The 14,440-nt window shown below is 44.1% G+C and overlaps 1 protein-coding gene and 1 long non-coding RNA gene across 2 annotated transcripts in view; one reads left to right on the top strand and one right to left on the bottom strand.

Annotated features, from left to right (window-relative positions):
- The window catches only part of LOC116937045 (annexin A2-like), a 76,846-nt gene that overhangs the window by 42,693 nt on the left and 19,713 nt on the right, over positions 1-14,440 (bottom strand). The window contains exons 3-4 of the mRNA XM_076059241.1: positions 8,242-8,335; positions 4,163-4,257 (exon numbers count right to left, since the gene is read on the bottom strand). Of these exons, the coding sequence (XP_075915356.1) occupies positions 4,163-4,257; positions 8,242-8,335 (189 nt within the window). The remainder of the gene's footprint in view (positions 1-4,162; positions 4,258-8,241; positions 8,336-14,440) is intronic.
- LOC142908507 (uncharacterized) lies at positions 8,453-9,058 on the top strand. Its single transcript, XR_012931828.1, has 3 exons — positions 8,453-8,486; positions 8,517-8,568; positions 8,620-9,058. It is a non-coding gene; the product is annotated as an uncharacterized LOC142908507 (long non-coding RNA).

Raw genomic sequence — 14,440 nt, 5'->3', positions numbered from 1 at the left:
ACCTCCTAGTCAACAACCTCCTAGTCAACAACCTCCTAGTCAACAACCGCCTAGTCAACAACCTCCTAGTCAACAACCTCCTAGTCAACAACCTCCTAGTCAACAACCTCCTAGTCAACAACCTAATCAACAACCTCCTAGTCAACAACCTCCTAGTCAACAACCTAGTCAACAACCTCCTAGTCAACAACCTAGTCAACAACCTAGTCAACAACCTCCTAGTCAACAACCTCCTAGTCAACAACCTCCTAGTCAACAACCTCCTAGTCAACAACCTCCTAGTCAACAACCTCCTAGTCAACAACCTCCTAGTCAACAACCTAGTCAACAACCTAGTCAACAACCTAGTCAACAACCTCCTAGTCAACAACCTCCTAGTCAACAACCTCCTAGTCAACAACCTCCTAGTCAACAACCTCCTAGTCAACAACCGCCTAGTCAACAACCTCCTAGTCAACAACCTCCTAGTCAACAACCTCCTAGTCAACAACCTCCTAGTCAACAACCTAGTCAACAACCTCCTAGTCAACAACCTAGTCAACAACCTAGTCAACAACCTCCTAGTCAACAACCTCCTAGTCAACAACCTCCTAGTCAACAACCTCCTAGTCAACAACAACCTAGTCAACAACCTAGTCAACAACCTCCTAGTCAACAACCTCCTCGTCAACAACCTCCTAGTCAACAACCTCCTAGTCAACAACCTCCTAGTCAACAACCTACTAGTCAACAACCTCCTAGTCAACAACCTAGTCAACAACCTAGTCAACAACCTAGTCAATAACCTCATAGTCAACAACCTCCTAGTCAACAACCTAGTCAACAACCTCCTAGTCAACAACCTCCTAGTCAACAACCTAGTCAACAACCTAGTCAACAACCTCCTAGTCAACAACCTCCTAGTCAACAACCTCCTAGTCAACAACCTCCTAATCAACAACCTCTTAATCAACAACCTCCTAGTCAACAACCTCCTAGTCAACAACCTAGTCAACAACCTCCTAGTCAACAACCTCCTAGTCAACAACCTCCTAGTCAACAACCTCCTAGTCAACAACCTAGTCAACAACCTAGTCAACAACCTCCTAGTCAACAACCTCCTAGTCAACAACCTCCTAGTCAACAACCTCCTAGTCAACAACCTAGTCAACAACCTAGTCAACAACCTCCTAGTCAACAACCTCCTAGTCAACAACCTCCTAGTCAACAACCTCCTAGTCAACCTCCTAGTCAACAACCTCCTAGTCAACAACCTCCTAGTCAACAACCTCCTAGTCAACAACCTCCTAGTCAACAACCACCTAGTAAACAACAACCTAGTCAACAACCTAGTCAACAACCTCCTAGTCAACAACCTCCTAGTCAACAACCTCCTAGTCAACAACCTCCTAGTCAACAACCTCCTAGTTAATAACAACCTCCTAGTCAACAACAACCTAGTCAACAACCTCCTAGTCAACAACCTCCTAGTCAACAACCTCCTAGTCAACAACCTCCTAGTCAACAACCTCCTAGTCAACAACCTCCTAGTCAACAACCTAGTCAACAACCTAGTCAACAACCTCCTAGTCAACAACCTCCTAGTCAACAACCTAGTCAACAACCTCCTAGTCAACAACCTCCTAGTCAACAACCTAGTCAACAACCTCCTAGTCAACAACCTCCTAGTCAACAACCTCCTAGTCAACAACCTCCTAGTCAACAACCTCCTAGTCAACAACCTCCTAGTCAACAACCTCCTAGTCAACAACAACCTAGTCAACAACCTCCTAGTCAACAACCTAGTCAACAACCTAGTCAACAACCTCCTAGTCAACAACCTCCTAGTCAACAACCTAGTCAACAACCTCCTAGTCAACAACCTCCTAGTCAACAACAACCTAGTCAACAACCTCCTAGTCAACAACCTAGTCAACAACCTAGTCAACAACCTCCTAGTCAACAACCTCCTAGTCAACAACCTCCTAGTCAACAACCTAGTCAACAACCTAGTCAACAACCTAGTCAACAACCTCCTAGTCAACCTCCTAGTCAACAACCTCCTAGTCAACAACCTAGTCAACAACCTCCTACTCAACAACCTCCTAGTCAACAACCTCCTAGTCAACAACCTAGTCAACAACCTAGTCAACAACCTCCTAGTAACCATGACAACCGGTGCGGTGTAACCATGACAACCAGTGTGGTGTAACCATGGCAACCGGTGTGGTGTAACCATGGCAACCGGTGCGATGTAATCGTGGCAACCGGTGTGGTGTAACCGTGGCAACCGGTGTGGTGTAACCATGGCAACCGGTGTGGTGTAACCGTGGCAACCGGTGTGGTGTAACCATGGCAACCGGTGTGGTGTAACCATGGCAACCGGTGTGGTGTAACCATGACAACCGGTGTGGTGTAACCATGGCAACCGGTGTGGTGTGACCATGGCAACCGGTGCGGTGTAACCATGGCAACCGGTGCGATGTAATCGTGGCAACCGGTGTGGTGTAACCATGACAACCGGTGTGGTGTAACCATGGCAACCGGTGTGGTGTAACCACGACAACTAGCTCGATGTAACCATGACAACCGTTGTGGTGTAACCATGACAACCGCTGTGGTGTAACCATGGCAACCGGTGTGGTGTACCCATGGCAACCGGGGGTGGTGTACCCATGACAACCGGCGTGGTGTAACCATGACAACAAGCTCGATGTAACCACGGCAACCGGTGTGGTGTAACCATGGCAACCGGTGTGGTGTAACCATGGCAACCGGTGTGGTGTAACCATGGCAACCGGTGTGGTGTAACCATGGCAACCGGTGTGGTGTAACCTTGACAACCGGTGTGGTGTAACCATGGCAACCGGCGTGGTGTAACCATGGCAACCGGTGTGGTGTAACCATGACAACCGGTGTGGTGTAAACATGACAACTAGCTCGATGTAACCATGACAACCGGTGTGGTGTAACCATGACAACTAGCTCGATGTAACCATGACAACCGGTGTGGTGTAACCATGACAACCGGTGTGGTGTAACCATGACAACCGGTGTGGTGTAACCATCACAACCGGTGTGGTGTAACCATGACAACCGGTGTGGTTTAACCATGGCCACCGGCGTGGTGTAACCATGACAACCGGTGTGGTGTAACCATGGCAACCGGTGTGGTGTAACCATGGCAACCGGTGTGGTGTAACCAAGACAACCGGTGTGGTGTAACCATGACAACCGGTGTGGTGTAACCATGACAACCGGTGTGGTGTAAACATGACAACTAGCTCGATGTAACCATGACAACCGGTGTGGTGTAACCATGACAACTAGCTCGATGTAACCATGACAACCGGTGTGGTGTAACCATGACAACCGGTGTGGTGTAACCATGACAACCGGTGTGGTGTAACCATGACAACCGGTGTGGTTTAACCATGGCCACCGGCGTGGTGTAACCATGACAACCGGTGTGGTGTAACCATGGCAACCGGTGTGGTGTAACCATGGCAACCGGTGTGGTGTAACCAAGACAACCGGTGTGGTGTAACCATGACAACCGGTGTGGTGTAACCATGACAACCGGTGTGCTGTAACCATGAGAACTAGCTCGATGTAACCATGACAACCGGTGTGGTGTAACCATGACAACTAGCTCGATGTAACCATGACATCCGGTGTGGTGTAACCATGACAACCGGTGTGGTGTAACCATGACAACCGTAGTGGTGTAACCATGACAACCGTAGTGGTGTAACCATGACAACTAGCTCGATGTAACCATGACAACCGGTGTGGTGTAACCATGGCAACCGGTGTGGTGTAACCATGGCCACCGGCGTGGTGTAACCATGACAACCAGTGTGGTGTAACCATGGCAACCGGTGTGGTGTAACCACGGCAACCGGTGTGGTGTAACCACGACAACCGGTGTAGTGTAACCATGACAACCGGTGTTGTGTAACCATGACAACCGGTGTTGTGTAACCATGGCAACCGGTGTGGTGTAACCATGGCAACCGGTGTGGTGTAACCATGGAAACCGGTGTGGTGTAACCATGGCAACCGGTGTGGTGTAACCACGACAACCGGTGTGGTGTAACCATGACAACCGGTGTTGTGTAACCATGGCAACCGGAGTGGTGTAACCATGACAACCGGTGTGGTGTAACCATGTCAACCGCACCTTGCCGTAGGCCATCTGGTAAGCGGTAGCGATCTGACGCCGCTGGACGTTGTCACGCTTGGTGAGAACGTCAATAATCTTCGCCTCGTCCACACCTACATAGTACACACACACAGTACACACACAGTACACACAGTACACTTAGTATATACACAGTACACACACCTAGTTAACACAGTACACACAGTACACACAGTACACACACACAGTAGACTTATTATACACACAGTACACACACAGTACACACAGTACACACACACAGTACACGCTTGGTGAGAACGTCAATAATCTTCGCCTCGTCCACTCCTAGTTAACACAGTACACACACAGTACACACACAGTACACACAGTACACTTAGTATACACACAGTACACACACACAGTACACTTGGTATACACACACAGTACACTTAGTATACACACACACAGTACACACACACAGTACACACACACAGTACACACACAGTACATACAGTGCACTTAGTATATACACAGTACACACAGTACACACACAAAATACACTTAGTATATACACACAGTACACACAGTACACTTAGTATATGCACACAGTACACTTAGTATACACACAGTACACACACACAGTACACACAGTACACACAGTACACACACAGTACACACACACAGTACACACACACACAGTACACACAGTACACACAGTACACACACAAAGTACACTTAGTATATACACACAGTACACACAGTACACTTAGTATATGCACACAGTACACTTAGTATACACACAGTACACACACACAGTACACACAGTACACACACACAGTACACACACACAGTACACACAGTACACACAGTACACACACACACAGTACACACAGTACACACACACAGTACACACACACACAGTACACACACAGTACACACTTGGTTAGAACGTCAATTATCTTCGCCTCGTCCACACCTACACACAGTACACACAGTACACACACAGTACACACACAGTACACACACCTACACACAGTACACACACAGCACACTTAGTATATATACTTAGTATATACACAGTACACACACACAGTATACACACACAGTACACACACACAGTATACACACAGCACACACAGTACACACACAGTACACACACAAAAGTACACTTAGTATATACACAGTACACACAGTACACTTAGTATATACACACAGTACACTTAGTATACACACAGTACACACACACAGTACACACACACAGTACACACACACAGTACACACAGTACACTTAGTATATACACAGTACACACAGTACACTTAGTATATACACACAGTACACTTAGTATACACACAGTACACACACACAGTACACACACACAGTACACACACACAGTACAAACAGTACACACACACAGTAAACACACTTAGTATATACACACAGTACACACAGTACACACACACAGTACACACACACAGTACACTTAGTATATACACAGTACACCCGGTACACTTAGTATATACACACAGTACACTTACTATACACACAGTACACACACACAGTACACACAGTACACACACACAGTACACACACACAGTACACACACAGTACACTTAGTATATACACAGTACACACAGTACACTTAGTATATACACAGAGTACACTTAGTATACACACAGTACACACACACAGTACACACAGTACACACACACAGTACACACACACAGTACACACACAGTATATACACTTAGTATATACACAGTACACACAGTACACACACAGTACACACACACAGTACACACACAGTACACTTTGTATATACACAGTACACACAGTACACTTAGTATATACACAGTACACTTAGTATACACACAGTACACACACACAGTACACACAGTACACACACACAGTACACACACACAGTACACACACAGTATATACACTTAGTATATACACAGTACACACAGTACACACACAGTACACACACACAGTACACACACAGTACACACACACACAGTACACACAGTACACACACACAGTACACACACACAGTACACACACAGTATATACACTTAGTATATACACAGTACACACAGTACACACACAGTACACACACACAGTACACACACAGTACACATATTACACACACACAGTACACACACAGTACACACTTGGTGAGAACGTCAATAATCTTCGCCTCGTCCACACCTACACACAGTACACACAGTACACACACACAGTACACACACACAGTATATACACTTAGTATATACACACAGTACACACAAAGTACACACACACAGTACACACACACAGTACACACACAGTATATACACTTAGTATATACACACAGTACACACAGTACACACACACAGTACACACACAGTACACACAGTACACACACACAGTACACACACACAGTACACACACAGTATATACACTTAGTATATACACAGTACACACAGTACACACACAGTACACACACAGTATATACACTTAGTATATACACACAGTACACACACATATTACACACTTGGTGAGAACGTCAATAATCTTCGCCTCGTCCACACCTACATACAGTACACACACACAGTACACTTGGTATACACAGTACACACACACAGTACACACACAGTACACTTATTATACACACACAAAGTACACACATGCAGTACACACAAAGTACACACATGCAGTACACACAGTACACACACAGTACACACAGTACACTTAGAATATACACACAGTACACACACACAGTACACACAGTACACACACATTACACACTTGGTGAGAACGTCAATAATCTTTGCCTCGTCCACACCTAGTAAACACAGTACACACAGTACACTTAGTATACACACAGGACACACACACAGTACACACACAGTACACACACATACAGTACACATAGTACACTTATTATACACACACAGTACACACACACACAGTACACACACAGTACACACACACACAGTACACACACACAGTACACACTTGGTGAGAACAACAATAATCTTCGCCTCGTCCACACCTAGTTAACACAATACACACAGTACACACAGTACACTTAGTATACACACAGTACACACACACAGTACACACACAGTACACTTAGTATACACTTGGTGAGAACGTCAATAATCTTCGCCTCGTCCACTCCTACACAGTACACACAGTAAACACACAGTACACACACACAGTACACACACACACTACACACACACACTACACACACTACACACACACACTACACACACACAGTACACACACACAGTACACACACACTACACTACACACTACACACAGTACACACACTACACAAACACACACTACACACACAGTACACACACTACACAAACACACACTACACACACACTACACACACACTACATACACACTACACACACACACTACACACACACATTACACACACACTACACACACACACTACACACACTACACACACACACTACACACACACACTACACACACACACTACACACACACACACACATACACACACACTACACACACTACACACACCACACACACACACTACACACACACACTATACACACACTACACACACACAGTACACACACACACTACACACACACACGACACACACACACACTACACACACACACTACACACACACACTACACACACTACACACACACACTACACACAGTACACACACACACTACACACACAGTACACACACACTACACACACACTACACACACACTACACACACACACTACACTACACACACACTACACACACACACAGACTACACACACTACACACAGTACACACACTACACACACACTACACACACTACACACACACAGTACACACACACACTACACACACACACGACACACACACACACACTACACACACACTACACACACTACACACACACACGACACACACAGTACACACACACAAAGTACACACACACTACACACACACACTACACACACACTACACACACTACACACACACTACACACACACACCACACACACTACACACACACTACACACACACACTACCCACACTCCCCCCGTGTCTCCTCCCCCCACAGCACCCCCCCAGCCCCTCCCCCTCACCCTTGGTTTTGATGGCCGCTTGGATGGCTTCAGCCTCTCGGTCTGCCTGGAATCCGTCATCACGGAAGAGAATCCCGCGGAAGCCAACGGGAAGCTGTGGCGGATATCGGGGGTCAGGTGGGGGTCAAGGGGGGTCAGGGGGGTCAAGTGGGGGTCAAGTGGGGGTCAAGTGGGGGTCAGGTGGGGGTCAAGGGGGGTCAAGGGGAGTTGTAGGTGTAGTAGTAGTGTAGTAGGTGTAGTAGTAGGTGTAGTAGTAGTAGGTGTAGTAGTAGTAGGTGTAGTAGTAGTGTAGTAGGTGTAGTAGTAGGTGTAGTAGTAGTGTAGTAGGTGTAGTAGTAGTAGTAGGTGTAGTAGTAGTAGTAGGTGTAGTAGTAGTAGGTGTAGTAGTAGGTGTAGTAGTAGTGTAGTAGGTGTAGTAGTAATAGGTGTAGTAGTAGTGTAGTAGGTGTAGTAGTAATAGGTGTAGTAGTAGTGTAGTAGGTGTAGTAGTAGTAGTAGGTGTAATAGTAGGTGTAGTAGTAGTGTAGTAGGTGTAGTAGTAGGTGTAGTAGTAGTGTAGTAGGTGTAGTAGTAATAGGTGTAGTAGTAGTGTAGTAGGTGTAGTAGTAGCAGTAGGTGTAGTAGTAGTAGGTGTAGTAGTAGTGTAGTAGGTGTAGTAGTAGGTGTAGTAGTAGTAGGTGTAGTAGTAGGTGTAGTAGTAGTGTAGTAGGTGTAGTAGTAGTAGTAGGTGTAGTAGTAGTAGTAGGTGTAGTAGTAGTAGGTGTAGTAGTAGTAGGTGTAGTAGTAGTAGTAGGTGTAGTAGTAGTGTAGTAGGTGTAGTAGTGTAGTAGTAGTAGGTGCAGTAGTAGTAGGTGTAGTAGTAGGTGTAGTAGTAGTAGGTGTAGTAGTAGGTGTAGTAGTAGTAGGTGTAGTAGTAGTAGGTGTAGTAGTAGTAGGTGTAGTAGTAGTAGGTGTAGTAGTAGTAGGTGTAGTAGTAGGTGTAGTAGTAGTAGGTGTAGTAGTAGGTGTAGTAGTAGTAGGTGTAGTACGTGTAGGTGTAGTAGTAGTGTAGTAGGTGTAGTAGTAGTAGGTGTAGTAGTAGTAGGTGTAGTAGTAGGTGAAGTAGTAGTAGTAGTAGGTGTAGTAGTAGTAGGTGTAGTAGTAGGTGTAGTAGTAGTAGGTGTAGTAGTAGTAGGTGTAGTAGTAGGTGTAGTAGTAGGTGTAGTAGTAGTGTAGTAGGTGTAGTAGTGTAGTAGGTGTAGTAGTAGTGTAGTAGGTGTAGTAGTAGTGTAGTAGGTGTAGTAGTGTAGTAGGTGTAGTAGTAGTGTAGTAGGTGTAGTAGTGTAGTAGGTGTAGTAGTAGTAGGTGTAGTAGTAGGTGTAGTAGTAGTAGGTGTAGTAGTAGTAGTAGTAGGTGTAGTAGTAGTAGGTGTAGTAGTAGTAGGTGTAGTAATAGTAGGTGTAGTAGTAGTAGGTGCAGTAGTAGTAGTAGGTGTAGTAGTAGTAGGTGTAGTAGTAGTAGGTGTAGTAGTAGTGTAGTAGGTGTAGTAGTAGTAGGTGTAGTAGTGGTAGGTGTAGTAGTAGTGTAGTAGTAGTAGGTGTAGTAGTAGTAGTAGGTGTAGTAGTAGTAGGTGTAGTAGTAGTAGTAGGTGTAGTAGTAGTAGGTGTAGTAGTAGTAGGTGTAGTAGTAGTAGGTGTAGTAGTAGTAGGTGTAGTAGTAGTAGGTGTAGTAGTAGTAGGTGTAGTAGTAGTAGGTGTAGTAGGTGTAGTAGTAGTAGTAGGTGTAGTAGTAGTAGGTGTAGTAGTAGGTGTAGTAGTAGTGTAGTAGGTGTAGTAGTAGTAGGTGTAGTAGTAGGTGTAGTAGTAGTAGTAGGTGTAGTAGTAGTAGGTGTAGTAGTAGTAGGTGTAGTAGTAGTAGTAGATGTAGTAGGTGTAGTAGTAGTAGTAGGTGTAGTAGTAGTAGATGTAGTAGTAGGTGTAGTAGTAGTAGGTGTAGTAGTAGTAGTAGGTGTAGTAGTAGGTGTAGTAGTAGTAGTAGGTGTAGTAGTAGTAGATGTAGTAGTAGGTGTAGTAGTAGTAGTAGGTGTAGTAGTAGTAGATGTAGTAGTAGGTGTAGTAGTAGTAGGTGTAGTAGTAGTAGTAGGTGTAGTAGTAGTAGGTGTAGTAGTAGTAGGTGTAGTAGTAGTGTAGTAGTAGTAGGTGTAGTAGTAGTAGTAGGTGTAGTAGTAGTAGGTGTAGTAGTAGTAGGTGTAGTAGTAGTAGGTGTAGTAGTAGTAGGTGTAGTAGTAGTGTAGTAGGTGTAGTAGTAGTAGGTGTAGTAGTGGTAGGTGTAGTAGTAGTAGGTGTAGTAGTAGTAGGTGTAGTAGTAGTGTAGTAGTAGTAGGTGTAGTAGTAGTAGTAGTAGTAGGTGTAGTAGTAGTAGGTGTAGTAGTAGTAGGTGTAGTAGTAGTAGGTGTAGTAGTAGTAGGTGTAGTAGTAGTGTAGTAGGTGTAGTAGTAGTAGGTGTAGTAGTAGTAGGTGTAGTAGTAGTAGGTGTAGTAGTAGTAGGTGTAGTAGTAGGTGTAGTAGTAGGTGTAGTAGTAGTGTAGTAGTAGTGTAGTAGTAGGTGTAGTAGTAGGTGTAGTAGTAGTAGTAGGTGTAGTAGTAGTAGGTGTAGTAGTAGTAGGTGTAGTAGTAGTAGGTGTAGTAGTAGTGTAGTAGGTGTAGTAGTAGTAGGTGTAGTAGTAGTAGGTGTAGTAGTAGTAGTAGGTGTAGTAGTAGTAGGTGTAGTAGTAGTAGGTGTAGTAGTAGTAGGTGTAGTAGTAGTAGGTGTAGTAGTAGTGTAGTAGTAGTAGGTGTAGTAGTAGTAGTAGGTGTAGTAGTAGTAGGTGTAGTAGTAGTGGTGTAGTAGTAGTAGGTGTAGTAGTAGTAGGTGTAGTAGTAGTGTAGTAGGTGTAGTAGTAGTAGGTGTAGTAGTGGTAGGTGTAGTAGTAGTAGGTGTAGTAGTAGTAGGTGTAGTAGTAGTAGTAGGTGTAGTAGTAGTAGGTGTAGTAGTAGTAGTAGGTGTAGTAGTAGTAGGTGTAGTAGTAGTAGGTGTAGTAGTAGTAGGTGTAGTAGTAGTAGGTGTAGTAGTAGTAGGTGTAGTAGTAGTAGTAGGTGTAGTAGTAGTAGGTGTAGTAGTAGTAGGTGTAGTTGTAGTAGGTGTAGTAGTAGTAGGTGTAGTAGTAGTAGGTGTCGTAGTAGTGTAGTAGGTGTAGTAGTAGTAGGTGTGGTAGTAGTAGGTGTAGTAGTAGTAGGTGTAGTAGTAGTAGGTGTAGTAGTAGTGGGTGTAGTAGTAGTAGGTGTAGTAGGTGTAGTAGTAGTAGTAGGTGTAGTAGTAGTAGTAGGTGTAGTAGTAGGTGTAGTAGGTGTAGTAGTAGTGTAGTAGGTGTAGTAGTAGTAGGTGTAGTAGTAGTAGGTGTAGTAGTAGTAGTGTAGTAGGTGTAGTAGCAGTAGGTGTAGTAGTAGTAGGTGTAGTAGTAGGTGTAGTAGTAGTAGTAGGTGTAGTAGTAGTAGGTGTAGTAGTAGTAGGTGTAGTTGTAGTAGGTGTAGTAGTAGTAGGTGTAGTAGTAGTAGGTGTAGTAGTAGTAGGTGTAGTAGTAGTAGTAGGTGTAGTAGTAGTAGGTGTAGTAGTAGTAGGTGTAGTTGTAGTAGGTGTAGTAGTAGTAGGTGTAGTTGTAGTAGGTGTAGTAGTAGTAGGTGTAGTAGTAGTAGGTGTCGTAGTAGTGTAGTAGGTGTAGTAGTAGTAGGTGTGGTAGTAGTAGGTGTAGTAGTAGTAGGTGTAGTAGTAGTAGGTGTAGTAGTAGTAGTAGGTGTAGTAGTAGTAGGTGTAGTAGTAGTAGTAGGTGTAGTTGTAGTAGGTGTAGTAGTAGTAGGTGTAGTAGTAGTAGGTGTCGTAGTAGTGTAGTAGGTGTAGTAGTAGTAGGTGTGGTAGTAGTAGGTGTAGTAGTAGTCGGTGTAGTAGTAGTAGGTGTAGTAGTAGTGTAGTAGGTGTAGTAGTAGTAGGTGTAGTAGTGGTAGGTGTAGTAGTAGTAGGTGTAGTAGTAGTAGGTGTAGTAGTAGTAGTAGGTGTAGTAGTAGTAGGTGTAGTAGTAGTAGTAGGTGTAGTAGTAGTAGGTGTAGTAGTAGTAGGTGTAGTAGTAGTAGGTGTAGTAGTAGTAGGTGTAGTAGTAGTAGGTGTAGTAGTAGTAGGTGTAGTAGTAGTAGGTGTAGTTGTAGTAGGTGTAGTAGTAGTAGGTGTAGTAGTAGTAGGTGTCGTAGTAGTGTAGTAGGTGTAGTAGTAGTAGGTGTGGTAGTAGTAGGTGTAGTAGTAGTAGGTGTAGTAGTAGTAGGTGTAGTAGTAGTAGGTGTAGTAGTAGTAGGTGTAGTAGTAGTAGTAGGTGTAGTAGTAGTAGGTGTAGTAGTAGTAGGTGTAGTTGTAGTAGGTGTAGTAGTAGTAGGTGTAGTAGTAGTAGGTGTCGTAGTAGTGTAGTAGGTGTAGTAGTAGTAGGTGTGGTAGTAGTAGGTGTAGTAGTAGTAGGTGTAGTAGTAGTAGGTGTAGTAGTAGTGGGTGTAGTAGTAGTAGGTGTAGTAGGTGTAGTAGTAGTAGTAGGTGTAGTAGTAGTAGTAGGTGTAGTAGTAGGTGTAGTAGGTGTAGTAGTAGTGTAGTAGGTGTAGTAGTAGTAGGTGTAGTAGTAGTAGGTGTAGTAGTAGTAGTGTAGTAGGTGTAGTAGCAGTAGGTGTAGTAGTAGTAGGTGTAGTAGTAGGTGTAGTAGTAGTAGTAGGTGTAGTAGTAGTAGTAGGTGTAGTAGTAGTAGCAAGTGTAGTAGTAGGTGTAGTAGTAGTAGTAGGTGTAGTAGTAGTAGGTGTAGTAGTAGTAGGTGTAGTAGTAGTAGGTGTAGTAGGTGTAGTAGTAGTAGGTGTAGTAGTAGTAGGTGTAGTAGTAGTAGGTGTAGTAGTAGTAGGTGTAGTAGCAGGTGGAGTAGTAGGTGTAGTAGTAGTAGGTGTAGTAGTAGTAGGTGTAGTAGTGTAGTAGTAGTAGGTGTAGTAGTAGGTGTAGTAGTAGTGTAGTAGTAGTAGGTGTAGTAGTAGTAGTGTAGTAGTAGTAGGTGTAGTAGTAGTAGGTGTAGTAGTAGTAGGTGTAGTAGTAGTAGGTGTAGTAGTAGGTGTAGTAGTAGTAGGTGTAGTAGTAGGTGTAGTAGTAGTAGTAGTAGGTGTAGTAGTAGTAGGTGTAGTAGTAGTAGTAGGTGTAGTCTAACTAATAAACACTAGTTACAGTAGTTACACTAGTTATAGTACTTAGTAGTTATCTCCATATATATAAAAGGCAACGTTGTGATTGTGTGTGTCTGTTCGAAATGTTTCGCCTACTTCCCGACATGCAACAAACTGGAAATTTGTCATGTGGGTACTTTCCAGACTGTACACCATGCAAACATTATAAAAAATAAATAATAAATTTAGGGGGGGGCGGTGGGGGGAGCTCAATAATGCAGAGATGTTGTTGCATGGCAAGTGAACTGTGACGTCACATCTGTCACGTGACCCCCGCACGTGGAAGCTTAACGCATTACAGTGTAATGGTTAGCGCTGTGTGTGTGTCTCTGTGTGTGTCTGTGTGTGTGTGTCTGTGTGTGTGTCTGTGTGTGTGTGTGTGTCTGTGTGTGTGTGTGTCTGTGTGTGTGTGTCTGTGTGTGTGTGTGTCTGTGTGTGTGTGTCTGGGTGTGTGTGTGTCTGTGTGTCTGTGTGTGTGGCAAAACAACCCCCTACCTATTATATTCTTAGTTTTTTCGGTAAAGTCACGTTGAAGAGAAACAACAAAATAACAAAATATATATATAAAACAATAAAAAATTCTCACGACGTTTCGACCATAACTCAAACGGTCATCATCAGGTGATGATGACCGTTTGAGTTATGGTCGAAACGTCGTGAGAATTTTTTTTATTGTTTTATATATATTTTGTTATTTTGTTGTTTCTCTTCAACGTGACTTTACCGAAAAAACTAAGAATATGAATTACTGCAGTCACGAAAGCTTTAAATCAAAATTTAACCCCCTACCTCCTCGCGGTGCCGGACGGGCAACTCTGTCGTGGACAGTGCTGTGGGGCGAGGGCCAATTCCGATTGGCTCCTCCCCTCATGGCGTCTGTGACCACCACAGGGGCTAAACGGGGGCTCTGGACGGGTGCGAGGGGCTGGTAACCCCTCCACCTTCAAAAA

Source organism: Petromyzon marinus (genome assembly GCF_048934315.1).
Source record: "Petromyzon marinus isolate PM22_M1 ecotype Great Lakes invasive population chromosome 84 unlocalized genomic scaffold, UKy_Petmar_22M1.pri1.0 chr84_unloc.7, whole genome shotgun sequence".
Classification (NCBI taxonomy): domain Eukaryota; kingdom Metazoa; phylum Chordata; class Hyperoartia; order Petromyzontiformes; family Petromyzontidae; genus Petromyzon; species Petromyzon marinus.
The sequence above is the reverse complement of the archived record's forward strand: the minus strand, read 5'-3'. Positions and strand labels throughout refer to the sequence as shown.